This window comes from Camelus bactrianus, chromosome 9 (genome assembly GCF_048773025.1).
Source record: "Camelus bactrianus isolate YW-2024 breed Bactrian camel chromosome 9, ASM4877302v1, whole genome shotgun sequence".
In the NCBI taxonomy this organism is placed as follows: Eukaryota; Metazoa; Chordata; class Mammalia; order Artiodactyla; family Camelidae; genus Camelus; species Camelus bactrianus.
This window is the reverse complement of record NC_133547.1, coordinates 10,429,141-10,453,101: the sequence shown is the minus strand read 5'-3', so window position 1 is coordinate 10,453,101 and position 23,961 is coordinate 10,429,141. Positions and strand designations below refer to the sequence as shown.

Here is a 23,961-nt window from a genome sequence, read left to right as displayed (position 1 = left end):
TCTCTGCTTCCCCCTACTCCCACGCCCCTCCTCTGGTCCTGCTGCCCCCGACCGGCCCACAGCTCACGGCACTGATGCCAGCTCAGCAGCAGCTCCTCCTGCAGCAAGCGCAGGCCCAGCTCCTGGCCGCCGCCGTGCAGCAGTCCAGTGCCGCCGCCGCCGCCGCTGCCGCCTCCTCCACCTCCTCCTCCTCCTCTTCCTCCTCCTCCTCTGCCTCCTCCTCGACCTCACAGCCCCCAGCCTCCTCGGGGGGAGGCGACCTGCCACCACCACAGCCTGCCAGCCAACCCCCCGGGACCCCACAGCTCACCCTGTCCCAGCCCATCCAGCTCACAGCACAGGTAAGGGCAGCCCCAGGGAGCACGCTCCCTCCAGCCCAGGACCTAGGGAAGTCGGGAGGTGCAGGGGCCCGGCTGGTCCACATGGACCACGCTGAGCACCAGCCACGTGCCAGGCAGTTCCCCGCCACCCCAGGAAGGCTTGGGAGATGCTGCCACTTACCTCTCAGAGGGGTAAAGCAAGGCTCACAGGGAGGACACCCTCCTCTTGATGGGAGTGCCTGGCTACCCGGTTTCTGTTTTCTAAGGTTGGCACGTTGTCCTCAGTTCACTGCTGAGGAAACCAGGGCCCACCCCCATGAACAGTACCTGTGTGGGTGCAAAACGAAAGGAAGCACCAGAATCAGTGCCCCCATGTCATGTCCCCTGGCTCATCCAGTGAGACACTATCAGAAAGGGGCCTGTGATCTACGAGTGAGAAAATGCTACATTCTTTTTCCCCATTCTGGAGACTCCTGGAATCATTAGTGGCTGTGTTAGTTTCTAGGGCTGCCATAACAAAGTATCACAAACGGGGTGGCTTGAAACAATAGAAATTCATCATCATCTCAGACCAGAAATCCAAAATCAACGTGTCAGTAGAGCTGGGCTCACTCTGAAGGCTCTAGGGAAGAATCCCTCTTTGCCTCTCCTGACTTGTGGTGTGGCTGGAAATCTTGGGGATGGATCACTCCATCTCTGCCTCTGTCGTCTCATGGCCCTCTTCTCTCTGTGCATGTTTGTCTCTGTGTCCAAATTTCCCCTTCTTAGAAGGACACCAGTCATTGGATTAGGGTCCACTCTAATGACCTCATTTTAACTTGATTACATCCGCAAAGACCCATTTCCAAATAAGGTCATATTTAGAGACACCAGGGGTGAGAACTCCCACCGTAATTTTTTGGAGGACACAATTTAACCCGTGATTGGCTAACAGACTTCCCATAAGGATAGTTGGTCGGAGCAGGGTAGAAGCTGGGCGGGCCTCCTCTTCTGACAGGCTGCTCTCTCCAGCCCTCCCCTTCTACACCTGCCCATGTCACCCTTTTGCGCTGTTAACTTGGTTTCCATAAACATTTGAGTCTGCAGCCCGTGTTCCAGGGAAATGAAGGTCCTGAGAAGTCCTACAGCAAGGAACCCTGTTTAACATCCCCCAGCCCTGCGTCTCCCATGATTCCCCCGTGGATCCTTTCCCCTCTCTTTCCACCCTGTTCCATGGAACCCCTGGTGCCGATGCTGTGATGCTGTCTACACCAGGGAGCTGTCCAGCACCTGGCAGGCTGTTCCCTTGACAGCCTTCAGCCTCAGAAGGGCCGTTCCACTACTGAGCAGCACTCCCTTAACACTGACGGGTCTCTGCCTCCTTTGAGCTTCCTGCTGCTGGGCCTGGCTCTGCAGAAACACACAGAGCAATCTGGCCTCCCTGCTCTGTAGGGACTCTTCCGAATGTAGCCTCCCAATGCCTGGCTCGCTACTGTTGCTGTATCTAGTCTGTCGGGCACTGCGTTTGTACCAGGCACTGTGCTAACGTGACCTCCTTGGACCCACAAATTCTCACCATAGCCGAGGCTCCCAGGGCAAGGGGGTGAAATGACTTGCCTGCCCCAGGTCACACAACTTGAGCTCAAGAGGCAGAGCCAACTTGGGAGCCAGACCTAGGAGTCCAGGGCTCTAACTACATAATCTGGGGCTGCTGCCTCTAGCTGGCACCTCTCCCACTCCAGCCACCAGAGACCCCAGCAGCAGGTGTTCTCTTTGCCTCTTTGCCTCACTGATCAGTGCCAAGACTGGGAGGGCTTCACTAGGCCTCGACTTTCCGTGCCCCTGCTCCTGTTCTTTCTACCCAGAAGTCAGCCCCCTCCCTTTACCGGACAGTTCCTTTTCATCCTTTAAGCCCCAGCTTGAGTCCACACCTTCAGGATGTCTTCAATGACTTCCCTCCCTCCAGTTGGTTTCATTTCCTGCCTCCTATTGCCCGTAGGAGCCCCCAGCTCCTGCCCCACTTCTGCCACAGTCCTGATACCCAGAGCTGTGTCCAAATGTGCCCTCAGAAATGTCTGTTAAAGGAACAAAGACTATAGGAAGGGAGGAGGGACGGGGCAGCCTGGTGCAGACCCAGCCAGGCCATCATCCCCTGTGAGCAAAAGACACTCCTTCTGTTCATACACCTTGAGAACCACCTCCTCCAGGCTCCCCTTGCACCTCAGCAGCAGAAGGCAGACCCTCTGCCAACTGCTGTCCCACCCAGGCCCTGACTCTCAAGATCTCCTCAAACCCCTCCTGCCCAGCCCCTTTTTCTCCTCCCACCCCAGCTTCTCTCAGCTCTGATCTTTTCCATCTGTCCTCTGCAAGTTCAAAGCTGGATCAAGGTTGTTTCCTGGGAGTTCTGTCACGCCATAATCTCATTTCCCCAACTGACAAATGTTTATCCCATGCAGCCCATGAGCTGGGCATCACACTGCACCCAGGCTGCGGTGAGGACCATGTTCCTCCTGCCCTCGCTGTCCGCTGCTGCCCGGCTCTGAGCTTGACCCTCTCCCCAGCCTGTGTCTCATGCCTGCTGATGCCACTTCCTGTGCCTGTTCAGCTCTGTCCTGCCCTCATTTCGCAGACATTTCCCACCTCCTGTGTCAGGAGAGACTCAGACCCAGCCTTGCCCCCAAGGAGCTCCCAGTCTTGTAGGGAAACAGACACACCATGGAGTCACTAAGAAATGTTTTACTTAAAAAGTCCTAAGAAAGTCAAAAGTGCCCATAGCCCTATCACTTTAAAATTACATAAAGTACGAAGGGAAAGTCCCCCTTCTGTCCCTATAATGCCAGCTTCCAAAGTAATATCGGTTAAACGGTTTGGCAGGAACCTTCCCTGCATCTCCTTAGCTCGTACAGATGAAGGGACGGTTATAATAGAGTTTTACAATTTGTGTGTCCCATGCTCGATAGGATGCTTTCCACCAAGGGTGCCACACGGATGTTTACTGAATCTATGAAGGATGTTTCGCTGCAGCTTTTCAGTGAAGGGTAGGGAAGACATCTCTCCAGAGGAGTGATTCAGAATGTCTGGGGTAGGGTAGGCATTGGTTGAAAATTTACATTAACTGTTAAAACATCATTTTGTATTGGGAGAGTGGAAGGGAAGGGAATCCCTATTTTTGTAATATGACCACACAAATGAAGCTTGACAAGATCTTTAAGGTAGATAGGACCTAGTGAAGAAAGGTTTACCAGAGAAACCTGCTGGATGTGGTGGGAGTGTGGGAAAAGAAAGGAAGTCCGTGTCTGAGGGAGTCAGGGAAGGCTTCGGGGAGAAGGCAGTATCTGAATGAGGTGGGACAAGTAGGAGTTTACCAAGTGGATGAGCTGGGAGAAGGGTCCAGGCATGAGAATGGGGAATGCAAAGTGAGACAGCAGGGTAGGCTCGGGGAGTTGGGGGGTGGGAGCCAGCAAAGGATGAGCTGGAAGGGGGTGCCAGCTGGGCCACAACCCCACTCCAGGCAACTAAAGAAGAAAAGGGAATATTTGGCTCAGATGATTGAAAAGGCTCAGTCTGGAATATCAGGCCTGGCCCCAGGAATCTGTCTCCCTTTTCTTTCTGGGGCAGGCGTGATGGGTACCAGCACTGCTAGACTTGCAGCCTGCCTGCCTGAGGAGATAAAACACCCATGGTCCAGGTTTGAGTTGGTGCCCCCGATCCCTGAGAGGGCGGGGTCAGCCCCACCTGGACTATATCACCTGAAAGTGGAGGGCAAGTCCCTGAGAGGAGGAGGTGGGTCCTACTGCTTGAGAAGGGGTGGTGGGTGCTAGGTCAGCCCAGCCACCCACCTGGAGGTGTGTCATCAGTGCACCCACAGGCCCCGGAGTCCAGGAGCTGTGCTGACAGGCGGGCCAGTCACTTCAGGACTCCTGGGTTGGGATCTGCTCTTGCTCAGCTATCCTGGGATTTTAGCATGAGGTAGCATGGGATGTAACACGCAATCCACGTGTAGGTGTTACTTTCTCCTGTTGAATGGTTCTCTGTTCCATGGTGTTCTGCCCCACGCTCCAGGACTTTCTGGGCTCCATATGACAGGGCCAGCCTCTGGGGGACTGGGATATATAGAAGATTCTATGCTAGAGACAGGCTAAGTCTGTCTGCCACACCTCCCCACCCCCAACCTTTAGAGCTTCCCCGAGTGGAGGGACTGGAGCAATCATAGTCACTTATTCATTCAACAAACACGTTGAGCACTGGTGTATATACCAGGTGCCCATTCGTGGCCCTGAGGGGACAGCTGTGAACAAGACACAAGTGGCTGCCCTTGAGGATTTTATATTCTAGTGGAGAGACAGACGGTACACAGGTAAACAAACCAGCAAAACAAGACAGTTTTAGTGTAAGTGTAATGAAGAAGATGAAACAAGGTGCTATCATAGAGGGAGGAAGCCACTCTTAATGGGGTGGTGAGGAAGAGTCTCACTGAGAAGGTGGCCTTGGGGAACCAAGGCCTGAGTGAGTCAGGCATGAAGAAGCCAGGGGGAGAGCTTAATTAGGTAAGGCAACAACAAGTGCAAAGGTTCTGAGGTGGAAACCAGCTTGGCTTGTTCAGGGCACTGAGGAAGGTGGTATGACTGAAGCAGAGACAGTGAACAGGAGACAAGTAAGAGGTGAGGCGGGAAGGCAGGCAGGGGCTCACGGGTTAGGTCAAGGAGTTTGGAATGTGTGCTGGGTATGATGGGGGGTTGTTGAGGGGCTTTAAGCAAGTGAGGGGCCTGCCCCAACTGACTGTCTACAAAGCTTCCTCAGCTCTGCAGGGAAAACAGACTGTGGGGGATGGAGTAGAAGCGAGGAGCCAAGTGAGAAGTCCTTGCAGGCATCCAGGTGGAAGAAGAGGGTGGAGGTGGGGTCCAGGATGCTATTTCCTATGGTCCGATAGGTCAAGGGTGACTCCGGGATTTGGGCTTCAGCGATTGGGTGGTGGTGAGGTGGTTTCCTGAGTTGGGGAAGACAGGGGAGGAACTGGGTGTTTGGAGGGTGGGGCTGGGGAACCAGGAGTTTCACTTTGGACACAGTCGGGTTCTAAGAGCCTATTCATCACCCAAGTGGAGACATCAAATAGGCAGATAGATATTTGAGGCTGAAGCTCTGTGGGGATTCTGGGCAGGAGCTGGAAGTTGTCAGTTGTCAGACTGTCACATGGACTAGTGGGGCTCCCTGCCTCGAGAGCTCATGGTTGAGCATGGTGACATGGGGGGGGTGACATGAGGGCCCAGTGGTAGCAAGTGCCTGTGTTGGAGGAGTCTGTTGTGATTTCCAAAATGCTTTGAGAATGATAACATTACTCAGGCCTCAAAACAACCCAGTGAAGAGTCAGACATTATTACCCCCATTTTGTTGATGAGAAAACTGAGGCCCTGAGAGAAATGACTCAGTAAAGATGACTGCCATTTATGGAGGACCACTGAAGTGAACCAGTGATCAAAGTAAACGTTCTGTGTGTTGTCTTATTTATTATTTAACAGCCCCATGAGGTAAGAATTATTGAGGTGTCACCTGAGGAAATTGAGGCTTACAGAGGGTAAGGAACTGCCCATGGTCTCACGGTGTGTGAAGGGCAGAGTCAAGTTTCTGGCTGTCTCCAGAGCCAGGGTCGTTCCAGGACACTGAGCATCGCCACCCTATACAGTCAAGGCCCAGAAGAGAAAGCTGGCTTCCCTCAAGTCACACAGCAAGAAGCAAACCCCCAAGGTTCTCAGTTGGAAAGGACCCTTGCACCACCCTAGTCTGCCCTCCCACCCAGTGTGGGAGCTTTCTCTGCACCATTCTGGGCAGGTGGGAGGGCAACTGCACCCAGGTGGCCCCCAGGACAGATACTCACTGCCTCCCCAGGCAGTAGATAACCAGCCAGGGTCAGGAAGCTGTCCTCATTTTGCAAAAAGTCGATTGAAGTGTAATTTACATGGTCCCCCAGACCCCATCCCTTCCTGTCCTCCCTACTCTAGACTTAACTATAGGCTGCCCACATCTTGGCAGAACGGGGTGTCCAGAACTGGTCATAATTTGCCATATCAGGGATGGCTAGTGAGTGTCAACGTTCGTGTCGGCATGGTCCTGTTGTGGTGGCTGCCACAGCATACCAGGGAATGGAGAGTCGGCCCTGTGCGCTGGAGTGAGGCACTGCGCCTGGGCAGCTCTGAGGTGCCAGCCTCCTCTAGTTCCTTCTCAAGGCGGCCTCCTCCCCACCAGGTGGAACCAAGCCCAGATAGGAAAGTGGGCGATTACACTGCAGTTCTGCCGTGTGTCATATAAACCATGTGTCTCCGTCTTTCTGCCCCCAGTCTGTGGCCTAGATCCCACCTGTGGCAAAGCACAGACAGTCTGCACCGATACACCACCAGTCCTAAGTTTCCCCTTACTCATTCACTGAAAATTCATGGATCGCCTGTTAGGCAACTGCACTGGGGTAAGGCAGGGATCAGAACACAGCTATGAGCAAGAATTTTTCTCCTCCCTTTGGCCTTAATGGGCTGTGCTAGCCCTCTGTGCTTGTTTTTCTCACAGGTTAGCAGATGACCCACTAAATATCCTGGCCAGAGTCCCTGCCCGGTGCTTGCGCTGGTATACCTCCCATTACGCTAACTTCTCTACCAGCTGACATGGTCCTGACGCGCCCCCTAGTGGCTTCAGATGGCACTGATTCAGAGGGCTCTAGATGTGGAGAAATGGGGCCTCCTACGGCTAACCCCAAGTCTTGAGCCAGCTCATTGTTCACCCGGAATCATCTCTCTCATTCTTTTATTCCTTTAGTCAGCCAGCATTTGGTGACCAGCCACCATGCCCAGTCAGCCTTCTGCGTATGGGATACAGTGAGGAATAAGGCAGACAATCTGTCCTCATAGAGCTGGCACCAGCCTTTGTTGAGGAGACAGACTAGAAGCTGATAACTGCTATGAAGGAAGGAAGAGTATAATGTAAGGTGGTGACTGAGGAAAGGAAGATTCCTTGTCAGGGCGAGTGGTCAGGAGAAGCCTCTCTGAGCAAGGGTGGAGGGTGAGGGGCATTTGATAGAGACTTGAATGATGAGACTTGATCCAGTCATGTGCAGATCAAGAAGAGGGGGAGAACAGCATGTGCAAAGGCCCTGAGGTGGGGACTTCTCTTTGGCCTCAGTGACAAGAAGGAGGCCAGTGTGGCTGGATGACAGTTAGGCAGTGAGAGATTCATGGGAGGTGAGGAAGGCCAGATCATGCAGGGCCATGCAAGGAGCTGGATTATATTCCAAATTTGATGAAAACCAGTGGAGGGTTTATGGTTCAATTAACAGTTTAGAACAAGAGCCAAGTGGATACCCACTGTTTTGCCTCTTGAGCTCTCTACTCAACAGGACATCCTAGAGATTGTTCCATATCAGGATAAAGAGTGTCCTTGATCTTTTTGATGACTGCATAGTATTCCACCCAATTCATTCACCCATTCCTCTCTGTTGCACAGTCAGCTTGTTTCCATTCTTTTGAGAGGTCATTTTGCACAAGTGCAAGTATATCCCTAACATAAATTCCTCAGAGTGGAATGGCTAAGTCAAAGGTTATGTGTATTGGTAATTTTGGTAGACATTGCCAGATTACTCTCTCACCAGCCATGTGCAAGAGTACTTGTTTCCCCACATGCCCCCAACATAGTGTGTCATGCACTGTTGTTATCTTTGCCCATCTGATAGGTAAAAATAGTATCTCAGTGCAGTTGTAGCTGTGTTTACCTTATTGTGAGTTAATCTGAACTTTTTTCCTTGAGAGCTGTTTGTATTTGTTTTGCTGGGCAGTCACCAGATCTGTCTGTTGACCAGACTACTATTGGGTAATTTTTTTTCTTGTTGATTTATAATTGCTCTTTATATATTATAGAAATGAGCCCTTTGTGTCAAGTTGCTTATATTTTCCCAGTTTTTTCACTTCCTGGAACATTAAATTGGTCTTTGGAATAATAATAGCATTGGTAGCAATTGATTAGCCCCCCACCCCATTTCCCAGAAGGAAAAATATTGTGTCTGTAAGTACAATACTACATATAAAAGTGGTTAAGTAAATTATGAAGTATGAATCTTAGTTTACTCAACAAATATATATGGAGCACCTACTGGGTGCCAGATGCTGTTCTAGGTGATGAGATTACAGCGGTGATGAAAACCATCAAGATCACGCTCTCATGGAACTGATACACCAGTGAGGGAGACACCATAAAAAGAGTAAACAGAAAGAGAGAGACATTAAGATAGTGATAAGTCTTATGAAGGAGGTGAAATGGAGGTGACAGAGGGAGGTATGGCAGTGGGCTGGTTTAGATCATATCGTCAAGGAGGGCATCTCTGAAGAGGTAACTCTGTGTTAGGACCTGAGTGACAAGACAGACTTAGATAGGAGTAAAAGAACTAGAACTGCCTGGTAGAGGGAATAGCATATGTAAAGGCCCTGAGGTAGGAGTTGAGGTCAGGAAGACTAGCACAGGCCTCAGTGTAAAGGGCTTTAGCAGGCAGGTGAGGAATTTTGATTGTATTGTTGTGGGCTACAAGAAGCCAGTGTGTGTGTGTGTGTGTGTGTGTTTAAGGGGGTTTTGTTTTTTCTTTTGGAAATGTTCAAGCCTAAAAGTAGAGAGAATAATATATCTTTTTCACCCAGCCCAACAGATATCAACATTTTGCCAATTCTGTTTTATCTACACTCCTTACTTTTCTGGTGGAGAGGCTGGATTTTTTTCCTTCCCATTCTCTGCTTCATTCCCCTTAAATTTTTTTTCTTTGAAGTATAACAAATATTGGAAAATACACAAATTGTAAGTATTCAGCTCAGTGAGACTCACAAACTGAGCAGATGCATATAACAGGTTCCCAAACTGAGAAACTGAATATGATACGGCCAGCTCTCCAGAAGACCCCTGGATACTGTCTCGTCTCTACCTCCCAAACTTCTAACATGCAAATGGAACATGAACATCAAGATGTAGGCAGGGTTAGTTTTTCCTGAGGGTCTGGAGGGAACGACCTGTTCAGGCCTCTTTCCTCAGCTTATGGATACCTGTCTTCTCCCTGCATCTCTTCACATGGTCTTCCTTCTCTGCATGTTTGTCTGTCTCCAGATTTCCCTGTGTTATATGGGCAATAGTCATACTGGATTAGGGTCCACCCTAAAGACTTCATTTTAATTTGATCCTCTCCAAAGACTGTATCTCCAAATAAGGTCACACTCTGGGGTTCTGGGAGGGTTAGGATTCCAACATACCTTTTTTTTTGGGGGGGGGTGACAATTCAACTCATAATAGTGCCAAAGAGTTTTCCAAAGTGATTTTACCAATTTACTCACCCACTATGGGCTGGAGTATTTTAAAGCTAATTCCAGACATGAAATCATTTGCCTTGGGAGTGTTTTAAAAGTTGGGAAGATTTGGTCTGATTTACATTTTTAAACGATTCTATTTGTTCTGGGGGAATATAAGACAAGGCAAATACTTCATCAAGAAAGAAAAGTAAATAAAGAGCCAGCCCTCCTGTAATGACCCATGTAGGATGCTCCAGCACCCCAGGGTTAGGAGAAGTCTCTTGGGTGCCCTTAGCTCAGGGATGCTGTCCAGAGACCCGTGTTCCATCCTTCAATGCCTGGTGCCAGCCCGTCCTGTGAAGAACCCCTTGGGGTTCAGGCGATGCAGAGGGAGGAGCCAGGCCAGGATTCAGGCTATCTTTCTGTCCACCCCACTCCGTGGCAGGACATACAGCAGCTCCTCCAGCTCCAGCAGCTGGTGCTTGTGCCGGGTCACCACCTTCAGCCACCTGCTCAGTTCCTGCTGCCACAGGCCCAGCAGAGTCAGCCAGGTAAGGCCCCCACCCTGGATGGCCTCCTCGACCCCTCTGCAGCATTCCCCCAGCCCCTCTCACCCTGTGCATTCTTTCCTGTCTCCCCAGGCCTGCTACCGACGCCAAATCTATTCCAGCTACCTCAGCAAACCCAGGGAGCTCTTCTGACCTCCCAGCCCCGGGCAGGGCTGCCCACACAGGTGAGAGAGCCCACTGAGTGTGTCAGGCTGGGCCAGCAGCAGGGCCTGCTGAAGGCAAGGGGGAATGGAGGTGGAGTAACGGGACAGTGAGGGTCCTCTCCATTTGGCCCATCCTACAGCCACAGGGACCAAGACAGGAGTCAACAGACCTGGGGCCCAGTGCTGCTCTGCCACTAATTTGCTGCGGGACCCTAGGCAAGCCATTCTCCCTGTCTGAGTTGGTTTCTTCCTCTACAGAACAGAGGAGATTTAGACAGACCAGTGGCTCTTAACCCTTTCAGGCATATAGACTCCTTTGAGAATCTGATGGAAGATTTGTATCTGGCCCCAAAACGTACATGTACACAAAATTTCAGAGGGTTCACAACAAGTCTTTAGGTCACAAATGTTTTGGGTCCCTTCCAGCACTCCAAATGGAGGGTTCCCTGACCAAAGTGTCTGCTGGGTACTAATTCAGTCCCCTGAATTAGGTATCAACAAAATTTCTAGAAAATGCCAGATTCCCAGCTTCTTTTGACAAACCAGAAGTTCTGGGAAAGCTGGATCTGCACCCACATGGTGTGGCAGCAGTGGGCAGCTGGTCACTGTCCAGATCTCAGGCCCCTTCCTGCAGGGGATGAGCGCTCCAGGCTGCCTTGGCATCCTTTTGCCTAGTCCCCTTTCTTTCAGTTTGCTGCCTGGGTTCTAAACTTTAATAATAATCTTTCATGATTACAGACTTCAAAGATCCCTCCTATCCATATTTTAAAAACAGCTCTTTCAAAAAATATAGGAACTATTTCAGAAAACCTGAAAAGTTTAGAGACTGATACAGGGCTTAGCTGCAATTCTGAAATCCAAGATGCTTGGAAAATCAGGTTGTTCTTGTAATGTGGGCACCAGAAGTCATTTGGCTGCAAAACCTGCCTTGACCTGATGTGAGGGAGTGTGTGACTTTTCTTTATCCTTCTTGTGTGGTATTTGTGCTTTGCTGACAGCTGTTGATATGTCCCAATTATGGGGTGATGCTTTGACCCTGATAGGGGGTTTCACATTATCTATGGTATATGCCCCATGTAGGCTTTCTAAAATCTGAAAAATGTCTGAATTCCAAAATGCACCTGGCCCCAGGGTTTTGGGTAATGGATCAAGGACTTATGCACCCAACATCCCTACACCTGCTGTTTAGATCTTTTATTTTTATGGAAATGAAGCATTCCATGAGAGAGCTATTGCTTTTTTGTAAATCTCCCCAATTGCCCTCCCTGTGTATTTTAAAATATACTTTTACTTTCCTTGCAGGCTACTCATTTTTAACCCTATTCTCTCAACAACCCCGTGGGGTAGGCAGAGTAGCCATAATTATGCCTCAGTAGCTCTGCAGAGGGGGATGCTGAGGCCCAGAGGGATAAAGAAACTTGCCTGAGTTAACCAGCAATCCAGTAGCAGAGCCAGTCCTTGATTCCCTGCCCCAGAGGAGGATAAAACCGCCACCCCCAGCTCCTGGAAAAGAGCCCCTGGGTGAAAGGAGCTGGCTGCTCCTCCTGGCAGTCTGCAGGCTGGGAGGGAATGTGCAAAGAGTTCCATGCAGTGAGAGGACCCTCGGAGGACAGCAGAGTGTCATCTTGATGGGGCTTGGCAATGAGTATGGAGGGGGTCTCCTGGGGGCAGGTGGAGGGGAGTCTGCAGGAAGAGGGTAGACGGCAGGGATGTGGCAGCTGCATGGGGGTTGGGGGTGGACTGCTCAGCCATTGCTGAGCCCTGTCCTGGTCCTTGGTCCTGCATCCCATCCACCTGCCCACCCCACCAGGCCGTGACCCGCCCCACGCTGCCCGACCCGCACCTCTCGCACCCGCAGCCCCCCAAATGCTTGGAGCCACCATCCCACCCCGAGGAGCCCAGTGACCTGGAGGAGCTGGAGCAGTTCGCCCGCACCTTCAAGCAACGCCGCATCAAGTTGGGCTTCACGCAGGTCTGGGACCACCCTGCAGGACGGGTGGTGGGCGTGGGGAGACAGGGAGGTGTGACCAGCTGATGGGCGGGGTGACCGGTCACACTCATCTAGTGGGCGGAGTGGAGAGCGTAGCTTTATGGTGGATGGGGTGAGGGGTGTGACCGGCTGGAGGGCAGGGGGAAGGAGCATAGCAGCCTACTGGGCAGGGTGAAGGGCGTGGCAATCTAGTGGGCGGGGCTGAGCCCATTGCTCGGCCCTGACCGCAGCCCCATCCCTGCCCCATTGGCCCAGGGTGACGTGGGCCTGGCCATGGGCAAGCTCTATGGCAATGACTTCAGCCAGACGACCATCTCTCGCTTCGAGGCCCTCAACCTGAGCTTCAAGAACATGTGCAAACTCAAGCCCCTCCTGGAGAAGTGGCTCAACGACGCAGGTGGGTCTTGGGCTGGAGCTTCCGGGCTGGCGGTGGGCGGCGGGCAGCAGGCGGAGGGAGGCGCCCTCTCATACCCTCGTCTCCTTTCGGACACAGAGACTATGTCTGTGGACTCAAGCCTGCCCAGTCCCAACCAGCTGAGCAGCCCCAGCCTGGGTTTCGACGGGCTCCCCGGCCGGAGACGCAAGAAGAGGACCAGCATCGAGACAAACGTCCGCTTCGCCTTAGAGAAGAGTTTTCTAGCGGTGAGGCCCCACCCTCCTGAGTGGCCCTGAGGGCTGGTGGGAGGATGGGCCCAGGGCTAACAAGCCCTCTGCCCGCAGAACCAGAAGCCTACCTCAGAGGAGATCCTGCTGATCGCAGAGCAGCTGCACATGGAGAAGGAAGTGATCCGCGTCTGGTTCTGCAACCGGCGCCAAAAGGAGAAACGTATCAACCCCTGCAGCGCAGCCCCCATGCTGCCCAGCCCGGGCAAGCCGGCCAGCTACAGCCCCCATCTGGTACTGAGAGCCCCTGTGAGAGAAGGGGGTACAGAGCTCTGGCACATCTTTGCCCCTTGGCAGGCATCTTGCATGAAGCACAACTACCTGTTTGTCCACAGTGCCTAGAATGGAGGCAGGGACAGTCACTTGGGGGTTGTCACATGGGAGGGGCACAGTCACACTGGGACACAAAGTTCCCAGGGCTCTGTGGTCTTATATGGGGATACAAGCTCCTACAGACCCACACTGACATAGCTCAATATAGAGTTATCACAAGATGTAGCCACACGGGGATGGATCCCAGGTAGGGGATACAGGCATCCCCCCTTACACACACGTTCACAACCACACAGACACCGGCAGGGACATTATTACACCCCTGGGTGTGCACTCGGGTCCACAGCCACACACAGGCCTGTTCAGGATCAGACCCACTGGGACTTTCCTTTATTCTGTGTAGTTGTGGAAAGGGCTATGACTCTACAGAGAGGAGCAAAAGTGGCCCAGAGGAGCCTTGAGCCTATGATGTGAAGGAAGGAGGGGCCATCTGAGCTGAGTCATAAAGGACAAGAGAGAGTTAGCCAGCCATGTGAAGAACAGGCAAAGGGATCGATGTGCACAAAAGCCTGGAAGCCAGAGTGTACTGAGCCCAGTTTGAGGAACTCCAGTGTGATTTAGTGTGGTTGGAGCCAGAAAGTTTATGAATGAGTGTGGGGGATGGGTGGGGGACGGGAAGGGGCCAGACACTAAGTCATATGCTGAGGGACTTAAACTGGAACCACAGGCATTGAGGAGCCCAGGATGAGTTTTGAACAGGGAGGGACTGGGTCACATTTAGAGTGAGGCCTCTGGGGTTGATGGCAGGATGAGACTGGAGGCAGGGAGGCCAAGGAGGAGACTGGTGGATGGTCCCAGAAAATCAAGCAATATGACAGTCCCACACTGTGATATAGAGACACGCCTTATCCTCATAGCAACCCCTCACCCATCCCCAGAACACACAGACACACACACATCATACCTGCAACTGGATTGTGTCAGAAGAGAGGTGGGGGAACACTCAGTTGGGAATGACTTCCTCCTGTTTGTGGCTCAACTAGGGCAAATGTGAGGAAAGCTGATAGAAAGCACCTGGCATGATACAAACATAGCATTGCCCCCAAATCCCTCTCTTACCCATCCCAGAGGTAGAGGCATAGGGCTTGTACCCACTGGGAGCACCATGGGGGCTGCTGGAAGATTGTGGCCTAACTATACCTTCTTTCCTCTCTCCCCAGGTCACACCCCAGGGGGGCGCCGGGACCCTGCCATTGTCCCAAGGTTCCAGCAGTCTGAGCACAACAGGTCAGAGAGGGCAGAGGACGGGGGTGGGGGTGGGTGCTGGGTGAACACACTGCAGACCTGAGCCTGAGGTTCTCAAGTGGCTCAGGGCATCTGTGGGCCTCAAGGCTGAGCCTGGGGGAGATGGGAGCGGGATGGGGGTGGAAAGGGGAGAGGGCAGCCTCACCCCTCCCCGCCAGAGCAGCTCAGGCTTCTTTTGCTCCATAATTTCATATGAGAAAAGCATAGGGTTGGTAAAAGGGGATGAACTTGAGTTCTTTTTCTGGCAATTATAAACTGTGTGAACTCTGTAAGTGACCTTACTTCTTTGAACCTCAGTTTTCATAAAATTATTGTGAATATATAATACATACAGAAGCTATATCCCTGAATATATGCATTCAAGGATGTGTGTGTGTGTGTGTGTGTACATACACACACACTTTTGTACCCAGAGGCCTCCTTTCCCCCTTCTTGGGGTACGGCATGTTTAACACTATATATAAGAATAAAAAAAAACAAACGCCATATTGTCCCTTCGCAGGTTAAGAAATAATAAGTGGAAGTTTATGGAGTAGTAAGGGTGTGCCTGGCATTGTTCTAAACTCTTTATAAAGAATAGTGACTCATTTAATCCTCACACCTTTTTATGAGATAGGTTCTGTTATCCTCCCCACTTCCCAGATGATGAAACTGAAGGCCAGAGAGGTGAAGGTACTTGCCCAAGGGCACAGCTGGGATGTGACAGAGCCAGGAAATGTGGTTGTGTGTCTGGCCTGAATCTGGGCTGGGAGCTGTCTCAGCCTCAGCGTGCACAGCTGCACTTCCCTGTCTGGCCCCTAGAGAGAGCCACAGGGCTCTGTCTTCTGGGCACCCCTGGTTCTTTGTATAAAGGGGCCTGAGGTGAGGTTCAGGGCTGGATAAGCAGTGTGTGAGTACACACCGGGCACAAGGCATAGGCTCAGTGTGTGGCAGCTGCTCTTACTGTGATGACTGTGGTTGCTGTCACCGTGGCAGAGGCACAAGGAAATGGCTGTGGGAAGAAAGGGCAGGAGGGCTGAACGTGTTCTGACAGAGATCAGTGGGACTGGGCAGGGAAGGCAGGCAGGAGCCGACCTTGGTGGAGGATGAGTGGAAGCTGAAGTCTCCATCTCTCTGTCTCTCTTTGGCAGTTACTACCTTATCCTCTGCTGTGGGGACACTCCACCCAAGCCGGACAGCTGGAGGGGGTGGGGCCGGGGGCGGGGCTGTGCCCCCCCTCAATTCCATCCCCTCTGTCACTCCCCCACCCCCGGCCACCACCAACAGCACAAATCCCAGCCCTCAAGGCAGCCACTCGGCTATCGGCTTGTCGGGCCTGACCCCCAGCACGGGGTAAGTGGGAAGCTGCAGGTGGGAGGCTGTGGGAGAAGCAGGGTTGCTGCTGCTTCCAGGGTGGGGAGCTGCTCCCCCAGTTCTGCCAGAGGGTCCCTGCCCCTGCTAATGCCTCTGCTTTGCCTCCTGCAGAAGCACAATGGTGGGGTTGAGCTCCGGGCTGAGTCCAGCCCTCATGAGCAACAACCCTTTGGCCACTATCCAAGGTGCGTGCTGCCTCATGTCACTCCCATCGTCACCAGCCTTGTCCCCTGGGGCCTCGAGCCCTCCCCATTGCAGCTCCAGCCATGCCATCCTGCCCCTGCTCACTGCATCGCTCGCCTCTTCAAAACCATCTCACCTTTGGGGAAGGTGTGAGGGGTGCTGATGGGGGTCAGTGGGGCAGATGGGAAGACGGGGCACTGTGGATGGGATGCTGGAAGGCACCCCCAGCTCCGCCTCTCTCTTCCTCCACCAGCCCTGGCCTCTGGTGGAACCCTGCCCCTTACCAGCCTTGACAGCAGTGGGAACCTGGTGCTGGGGGCGGCCGGCGCGGCCCCAGGGAGCCCGGGCCTGGTGACCTCACCACTCTTCTTGAACCATGCCGGGCTGCCCCTGCTCAGTGCTCCGCCAGGTGTGGGCCTGGTCTCTGCAGCCGCTGCAGCCGTGGCAGCCTCCATCTCCAGCAAGTCTCCTGGCCTCTCCTCCTCCTCGTCCTCGTCCTCGTCCTCCTCCTCCACTTGCAGTGAGGTGGCAGCACAGACCCCTGGAGGCCCAGGGGGGCCCGAGGCAGGGTCCAAGCCTGAGTGAGGGCCCGCCATGCCTCCCCTCCTACTCCTCTGACCCCTGCCTCCGTCCCCCACCTGGGAAGAGGGCAAGGAGACCAATGGTGGGGGCGCAGAGGGTCCTCGGAGCAGGAGTGACAAGGGAGGAAAGACCAAAAAAACAAACAAAACAACAACAAAAACCAACCAACCAAAAAAAGAAAGAAAGAAAGGAAACCAACCAACAGAAAAGAAAATCAAAAATAATCACAAAGAAACCAGCTGCCCCAAAGGAACCAGAGGTGAAAAACAAACATTAAAAAAAAAACAAACCAAAAACAAACAAAAAATCCCTCACAAAACCAAACAAACCAAAAACCAGTCTCGAGCCAGACCTCGGTGTGCTCACCCTCACTGCTACGACACCAAATAAGAACCCCAGCCAGGGGCAGAGAAGCCTTGGCAGGGTGGACCTCACGGAGCCCCTGGCTGTGGGGCCAAGCCTCCCCTATCGGGGGCAGAGAAGGAAAAAGAGAATGTGCCAGCCTCCCAGCCCCAGCCCCCAGCCCTGGGCCAGCGAAGACAGGGCACAGCCTGGGGCCGATGGGGTAGGCTCAGAACCACCCACCAAATATTCTTTTCCAGAAGGTGAAAGAGAAAGGGCCTGAACAACCTTACACCAAATATTCAGTAGCTTCATCCAAAGGATGTACAGAATTTTTAGCGTTTCGCTCAACAGAATGTGTCCCTATCATGTGTCCCCCCTCTCCCTGGCCCCCAGCTCTCCCTACCTGGGCAGGAGGCCTTGCTTTAACCTCCTCCTTCCCCCAGCCAGGGGAGAGTTCAGGGGAAGGCCTGGGATGACTTTTCACCCCTTGTACCTAACCCTTTTCCCTCTGGAGGGTGAGCTAGGCTGTTTTGCCAAGTTCTAGCTCCCACACGTCCCCCCTTAACCCTGTCACCCTCCTCTGCTCTGGAATCTCCCCCCATCCCTAGCTCATGGGAAGGTGGAAATTTCAGGCAAGAGGGGATGAGGTGAGGGCATTCAAGTTGTCTTTTTTTCCCATCCTTGTCTGTCAGTTTCCCTGAAAAAAAAAAAAATTCATACTCCAGTGCCTATCCGTGGGATCCTTCACGTTCTTTGACATTGACCAGAAACCAAAAAGAGAACTCACCTCGCTCTTCCCACCCTGTGCCCCTTCGATACTGGCAGATGCCTGTTCCTCTCCCCCAACACACATGCACACACGCACGCACCCCAGTGGTGGGGTTCCTCGAGATGGCGTCCCCATCAGGGTCCTTGTGGCGGGGACAGTGCCATGACCCGTGGTCCCCACCCGAGAGGGCGCTGTGGTGGCCACCACTCCCACAAGACCTCCCTTGAGTCTTGGCTGGACCCTGTGTTTGCCCAGCCCTGGACACATCTCGGCGGACAGAGGAGAGACGCTGCTGGGAGCCACGTTGCCCTCCTGCTGTTGTGGAGGCCAACAAAGTTTTGAACCAAAAACAAAAACAAACCAAACAAACAATAAATTAAAACTAGAAAAAAAAGAATTTATAGATATATATATATTTAAGGGAAAGAAGACGAGGACTCTTCAAAGAATAAGAAGGAGCCGCGAGGTGGAGCCAAGCCCCTGCACCAGTGGTCCAGGCCCTTGGTCCCCAAGGCGGATGGAAGGACGGATGCTTCTTTCTCTTCACAAATACCTCATGGACGTCGTCTTCGGGAAAGCCGGAGGGGGGCGGCTGGGGCAGGGCCTGTCCCTCAGCCAGTGTGGATGGAAGCGGGTGGGCAGGGCTGAGAGACGGTGTCAGGGACAGGGGTGAAGAGCCCCAAGCTCCCCACCCCCCCAATCAACTGAAAAAGCTTTAAAAAAAAAAAACAAACAGGAAAAAAGGAATAAGAAAGCAAAAAAGAATGGACGAAGGAAAACTAACAAACTTTTGGGTGGTTTGATTCCTCCTTTGAGTTCTTTTTCTGTTCTCTTCAGGCTGTCCTCTCTCCTGTCTCCTTTCTCTCTACCCCTCTTCCTTTTCTCCTCTCTCACCTCTCTCCATCTCCTTCTTTCTGTGTCTCTCCTCAAACCAAAGTCTTGCTGTGAAGGACGCGAGCCATTGAAATCAGAGTGGCCCCCGCCCCTCGCTGGGCAGGAGCAGAGGGAGGGGAGAGCCCTGGGAGATGGGCGGTGCTGCTGGACACTCCGAGGAGAGGAAGACGGAGCCTCAGACAGACGCCGCCCTGGGCCCCGAGGCCTCAGCGTTCTCTCTTTCTTTCTTGTCTCCCTTCTCCCACCCGGGAAATGAAACTGTTGGGCTGGGCCACGGAGACAGCAGAGACTCGGCTGTTTCGGGGGTCTTGGGGTGCCTTGTCTGGGCAGCGGTGGAGTGGCTGCCCCTCCCACCCTGGCACTGATGGGGCCTGGCAAGCCGTCGACCCATCCTCGCCAGAATGTAAGCATCTCCGCTGAACCGACTCCCTGCCCTTACCCTACCTCTGAGTTTGTCCATTTTTATTTCCTGAAGAGAAGGGACTGGCAAGAGGGCCTAGGCCCCAGCCCAAGGGTGGAGAGGGGGCCAAGGGCTCCTGAACAGATAGGAAGGACATTTGAGCAGAGCCAAGTGAAAAGAATTACAACCAAAAACCCCTCCAAGAAGACAGGCAGCATGGAAGGCATGGTGGAGATGACTCAAACAAAAACTATGATTCTAGACCAAAAAAAGAAAAAGAAAAAAAAAAAGAAAAAAAAGGAAAAAAAAGAAAAAAAAGGAAAGAAAATCCAGGACTCACCACCACCCACTTCATCCTGCTTCCTCCCCATCAAGTTCTGCCACCTGGGACCTCTCCCCCACCCCAGTGTACCAGGAGTGGGGCAGAGAGGAGAGGAGGAAGCAGGGGGCAGGGATGGGGCCAATGCCCTGACATTGGTGGAGGGACCCCCATGCAGCCGGGGTGGTGGGGACCCTCCCCATCCAACCCCCATAACTAGGAAAAGAAAAACAAGAAAAAAGGAAAATTCCTGGGAGGGGGAAAAATAACCAAATCCCAAGCTTTAACTACAGCTGTGAAACCAAATATTGGGAAGGGGGTGGGAGGGAGGGAGGGGCAAGTGTGCCCCAGGTCTCCCCCCTGGGCCCCCCTCCCCCGAGGACTCGAGATAAGGCACCAAATACCTCATAGAACTTTAATGTTAAAAAATGGAAACCAAATATCGTTGGCTGGGGGCCAGCCAGGGCAAGGGGCTGGGTGGCTGGAGGGAGCCAGGGTTGGGAAGGTGATGGGGGAATTCATACCCCCCACCCCCCTCTGCCCCTTCCACTCCAGTCCCCCCGTCTTGACTCCGGGAAACAAAACTATCTCATCGTTTTTATTTTGTGGTCTGTACAGAGCCTGTGTCCGTGTGTCTGTGTGTGAGCGAGAGAGTTGGGAGGCTGGGGAACTTTATGTGGGGTTGGGGAGGGAGACCCCAGGCCAAGGCTCTGGGCTAGGTGAGATGTCTGAGGAGGGGGCCAGGGGCCTGGGCTAGAGAGGGTAATGAGTGGATTGGAGAAAGTGAAGCCTTCTGAATTTTTCTTCTCCCCAACCCTGACCTCCTATTTGAAGGAGAGACAGAGACTGGGTCTACCTAATGGTGGGCCTTTTAATTGTGCCAAAAAAAAAAAAAAATGCCAGTAATAAAAACAGCTCTCTCTGTTCTCTTCTGGGAGGTTGGAAGTAGGAGGGAGGGCTGGAGTGGGTAACTGAGGATGGGTGGAGAAGAGGAATCCAAGCCCCTGTATGAACTGGGGCTAAGATCAGGAGGAGGGAGGGGAAGGCTGAGTTTCCCACACATCTCCTCCCTGGGGAAGGCCAAGAGAGGGTCTCCAAGCCCTGTACCCTGGGAAGATGGGGTAAGGGACGAGGTCAAGGGAACCTCTAGACCTGGCTAGATTTCCTTACCCACCCAAATCCCAGGGTGCCTCTGTCTCCCTTTAGCCCAGGGTAGGGGGAACTGAGTGAGAGAGAGAGTGAGACAGACTGAGCAAGACTGAGACACGCGGGCCCCCACTGGCCTCTGAGTGGGAAAGGCAAGTGCGAGAGATAAAGGCCTCCAAGAGAAAAAAGAAACAAACCAAAGATTTAACCATTAAAAAAAAAAAACCCACAGACAACTCCGCTACCTTTTTATATGTTGGAAAAAAAAAGTGAAAAAAATTAAAAAATAAAAATTAAAAAAAATACACAAAAACTCCAAGCCGCAGTTCCTTCATGCGGTTTGAACTTTGACCTCAGCAGTCTCCAAAGCAAGATGATGATGAGAAAGGCGAACAAAAAAAAGAAGAAAAAATAATGTATATTTTTAAGTATTTGTCCTTGAGATGTTAGCTCCTTGTTAAACACAAAAAGGAGAGAAAAATCCAGAGGGAAGTGTTGCTGGGACGGAGACAACTATTTACTATGTCTGTGACCCCTCCCCTTCCTCTCCTCTTTCCTTTCCTCTATCCCTGCTGCCCCTTCCCCAGCCTGTCCCCTAAACCCAGGGGCTCAGTATTTATTTATTTATATAATTGCAGGGTGACTTGGGGCCTCTCTCAGCAACTTGTAGAGAGGGCCTTTGGATCATGGTAGGGTGGGGAAGGGGCAAGGAGTTTCTGGGGAAAAGCAGGGGACTGATCTTTGGTCAATTCCTCTCTGCTAGCTCCTTTCTGGCTTCTTATCCCACTGCTGCCACCATCACCTCCCAAATCCAAGGCTGCAGTAGGGCAAGGTAACCACCCCGCCTTGTAAAGATCTGACTGGTTTGGCCTGTTCTGGGGTGGGTGTCCCTCACCTACTCATTTGAATGACCAGGTTGGAATGGGGATGGAAGGTGGCAGCAAGTAGTGGGTGAGGGAGACCAAGAAGTGGCATCTGAAAATTTGAGTAGGCCCCAGGGGAGAACTGCCTCTCTTCCATTCTCACCAAATTAGCTCCCCTTTCAGTTCTGTCTGACCCCTGTGTTGGTAGCCCCTCCCTTCCCATCCTGTACCCCCCTCCCTGTCTCTTCTCGTGGTAGCGGGTTAGCGTTTTCAGTGTTCTTAACTCCAATCTGCTTGTTCATTGTACAATGTGCTTCTTTTAAGGCCCCATTTTTGTAACTTGAGTGTGTCATTCATCTGAACAACATCAAAAAATAAAAAATTAAAAACTGTACAGAGAAAAATGTTGCTTGCTCTCCCTTGGTCTCTTCTCTGTCTTGGGAAGGCTGGTGGGGAAATCAGGGTGTTATGGGGTGGGTGAATATGTGCTGGGGAAGGGAGGGCTTTACTTCTACTCAGTGAATGTTCAGAAGTAAAGCCTGAGCAATTTCCCCCACCAATTAGAAAAACAAGTCTCGGAACTTAGAATGAATTCGAATTCCTGAATTTATATCTAATTTCTGCCATTTTATAGATACGTGACCTTCAATATGTGAGCTTCAGTGTTCTTATCTGTAATATGGGGACAATGCGGGCTTGTAAGAACTAAATACACTTAGCACAAGATTGACTTCAATAAATGAGAACTATGAGAAAGGAAACCAGCAAAGTAGTTGCCAGCTTCCATCGGCAGAGGACTAACAAGACCCTTTAAAAACAGCTGACTTGGAAGTTGTCTGGTGCTAGAAGGTACACGCCTGCCTTCTTTTTCAGGACATTAACTCTCAATTCACTCAAATGTTTGTGCTTATCCTAAGTCATTTGGGAGGAACAACTGTTTCACAGGCCAGGCCTTGGGCTGATTCCCCAAGATCTCACCCTTGAAAATCAAAAATGGTGCGAAGTACTGGGTTTTCTCACTGTTGTCAGGTCTGATGCATGCCTGGCACACAGGTGCTGGGATTCTGCAAATTCAATAGTGAGGAACAGGGGGACAAGAGAAAGGAAAAGAGTAGGAGAGGGTTTGATCATTTAGAAAGAAAAAGTATTGCACAGCACCATTTTGGCAAGATAGAAAAAAGCACCTCTTAAGCCAAGTCAGTAGAGATGGAGGAGTAGAATACTGGATGGAGGTTTAGAATAGTACCCCGAGGAAGGTCATCTGTTCCAGCCCCCTGCCTATGGGGTACAGTCAGAAGCATACAAACCCAAATCCTTGTCACCCAGGCCAGCCTGTGACAAGCACAGATGGCAAACCCGAAAGCACTCTGTAGCTGAACTAGGTAGATTGCAGGCAGCCCCGTAAACGTGCCCAACTGCTCCACGTGCCCTCCTCTGCACAGTCACACTTGGGCTTCCTATTGTCAAGAACATATTGTCCCTAGAGGACAACTGTTGTCCCCTTCACAGTGCTGCTTAAGCAGCTTCCATATCCAACTAAAAACAAGCAACACAAGGTTCTTCTTGGGAGTATGCAAGTCACCTGCATCAGAATTGGTATTCAAAATGCAGGTTCCTAGGTCTCACCCAGACAAGCCTGCTGGATCTAAATCTCTGGGTGAATTGCCTAATAGACATTAAGGTTCAAGAAACTTTGCCTGTCCAACTCGAACCCCAGCACCCAACAAGGGTTTGATTAACGCCATCTTTCTTAGGACAGTGATTCCATTGAGGGCCATGGAAATTTCAGTGGGGTGACAGTGAACAGTGACTCTTGTTCATAAACATGTTTGCACACATAAACTTCTCTGGGAGTCGGTCTTCATTTGAGGCTCTAAAAAGGGACTGCAACAGAAGAGGGGTGATCCCGCTATTAGGGCTGCTTCTCTGCTGAAAGCATCTTTATCTTGGGGTCAACCAGAACCCTCAGGTTTTTTTCCTCCATTCCTGTCCTTTGATTCAGCCTCATTTTTATCTGGTTTTGCCAAGATAAATCCTCCAATTGTTCCAAGCATTTATCTCATATGATTTTCTGGGTGGTACGGCTCTTCTTGAAAGGTGGCAGTTTGAGAATGCATCTTTACCTGTGAATTAAGTGGGTCTGGCATGCTGGGCTAAAGTGGCTGGAGTCCCTTCTGCAGGCTATCAGGTTACTGAAAGATGCTCAACACACTCTGGTCAAAAACAACTGCTTAACAGGTAACTGTTCATTAGAAGTTGTCAAGATATCAAATAGGTGAGTGGTTTATCTTTTTAAAAAGGATGAAAATAAGCATAAGCCCCAGTGCCCACAGGGCTACAGGACTGCTGAAGGGAGCTGAGAGTAATGGAGACTGAGTGGGCAGCTCTCAGGCCTTCCTTTCCCCTGGTTTCAATACAGCTTCCTTTCACCTCTCATTTCATAAGGTTCCAGTTAAGAATTTTAACAAAGACTGGAGTAATCTTGGGGATGGGGGTATTTTTCTTGGGGTGTAGCTCTTAGAGATAAGACTAGCAAAGTAATCAAGCATTTCCACCAGTCACA

The 23,961-nt window shown here is 51.8% G+C and overlaps 1 protein-coding gene across 20 annotated transcripts in view; it reads left to right on the top strand.

Moving 5' to 3' along the window:
- The window catches only part of POU2F2 (POU class 2 homeobox 2), a 32,214-nt gene extending 11,376 nt beyond the window's left edge, over positions 1–20,838 (top strand). For 3 of the 20 annotated variants that reach the window (XM_074369545.1, XM_074369541.1, XM_074369539.1), the window contains 10 exons: positions 10,047–10,152; positions 10,243–10,334; positions 12,124–12,285; positions 12,559–12,700; positions 12,797–12,945; positions 13,024–13,200; positions 14,460–14,526; positions 15,675–15,876; positions 16,009–16,082; positions 16,334–20,838. In XM_074369545.1, the coding sequence (XP_074225646.1) occupies positions 10,047–10,152; positions 10,243–10,334; positions 12,124–12,285; positions 12,559–12,700; positions 12,797–12,945; positions 13,024–13,200; positions 14,460–14,526; positions 15,675–15,876; positions 16,009–16,082; positions 16,334–16,665 (1,503 nt within the window). In that variant the 3' untranslated portion in view covers positions 16,666–20,838. Of the gene's footprint in view, positions 1–62; positions 342–10,046; positions 10,153–10,242; positions 10,335–12,123; positions 12,286–12,558; positions 12,701–12,796; positions 12,946–13,023; positions 13,201–14,459; positions 14,527–15,674; positions 15,877–16,008; positions 16,228–16,333 lie in introns of those variants that run through there. The other 17 variants (XM_074369537.1, XM_074369535.1, XM_074369543.1 and 14 more) reach the window with 13 other exon arrangements.
- The last annotated feature ends 3,123 nt before the right edge of the window (positions 20,839–23,961 follow it).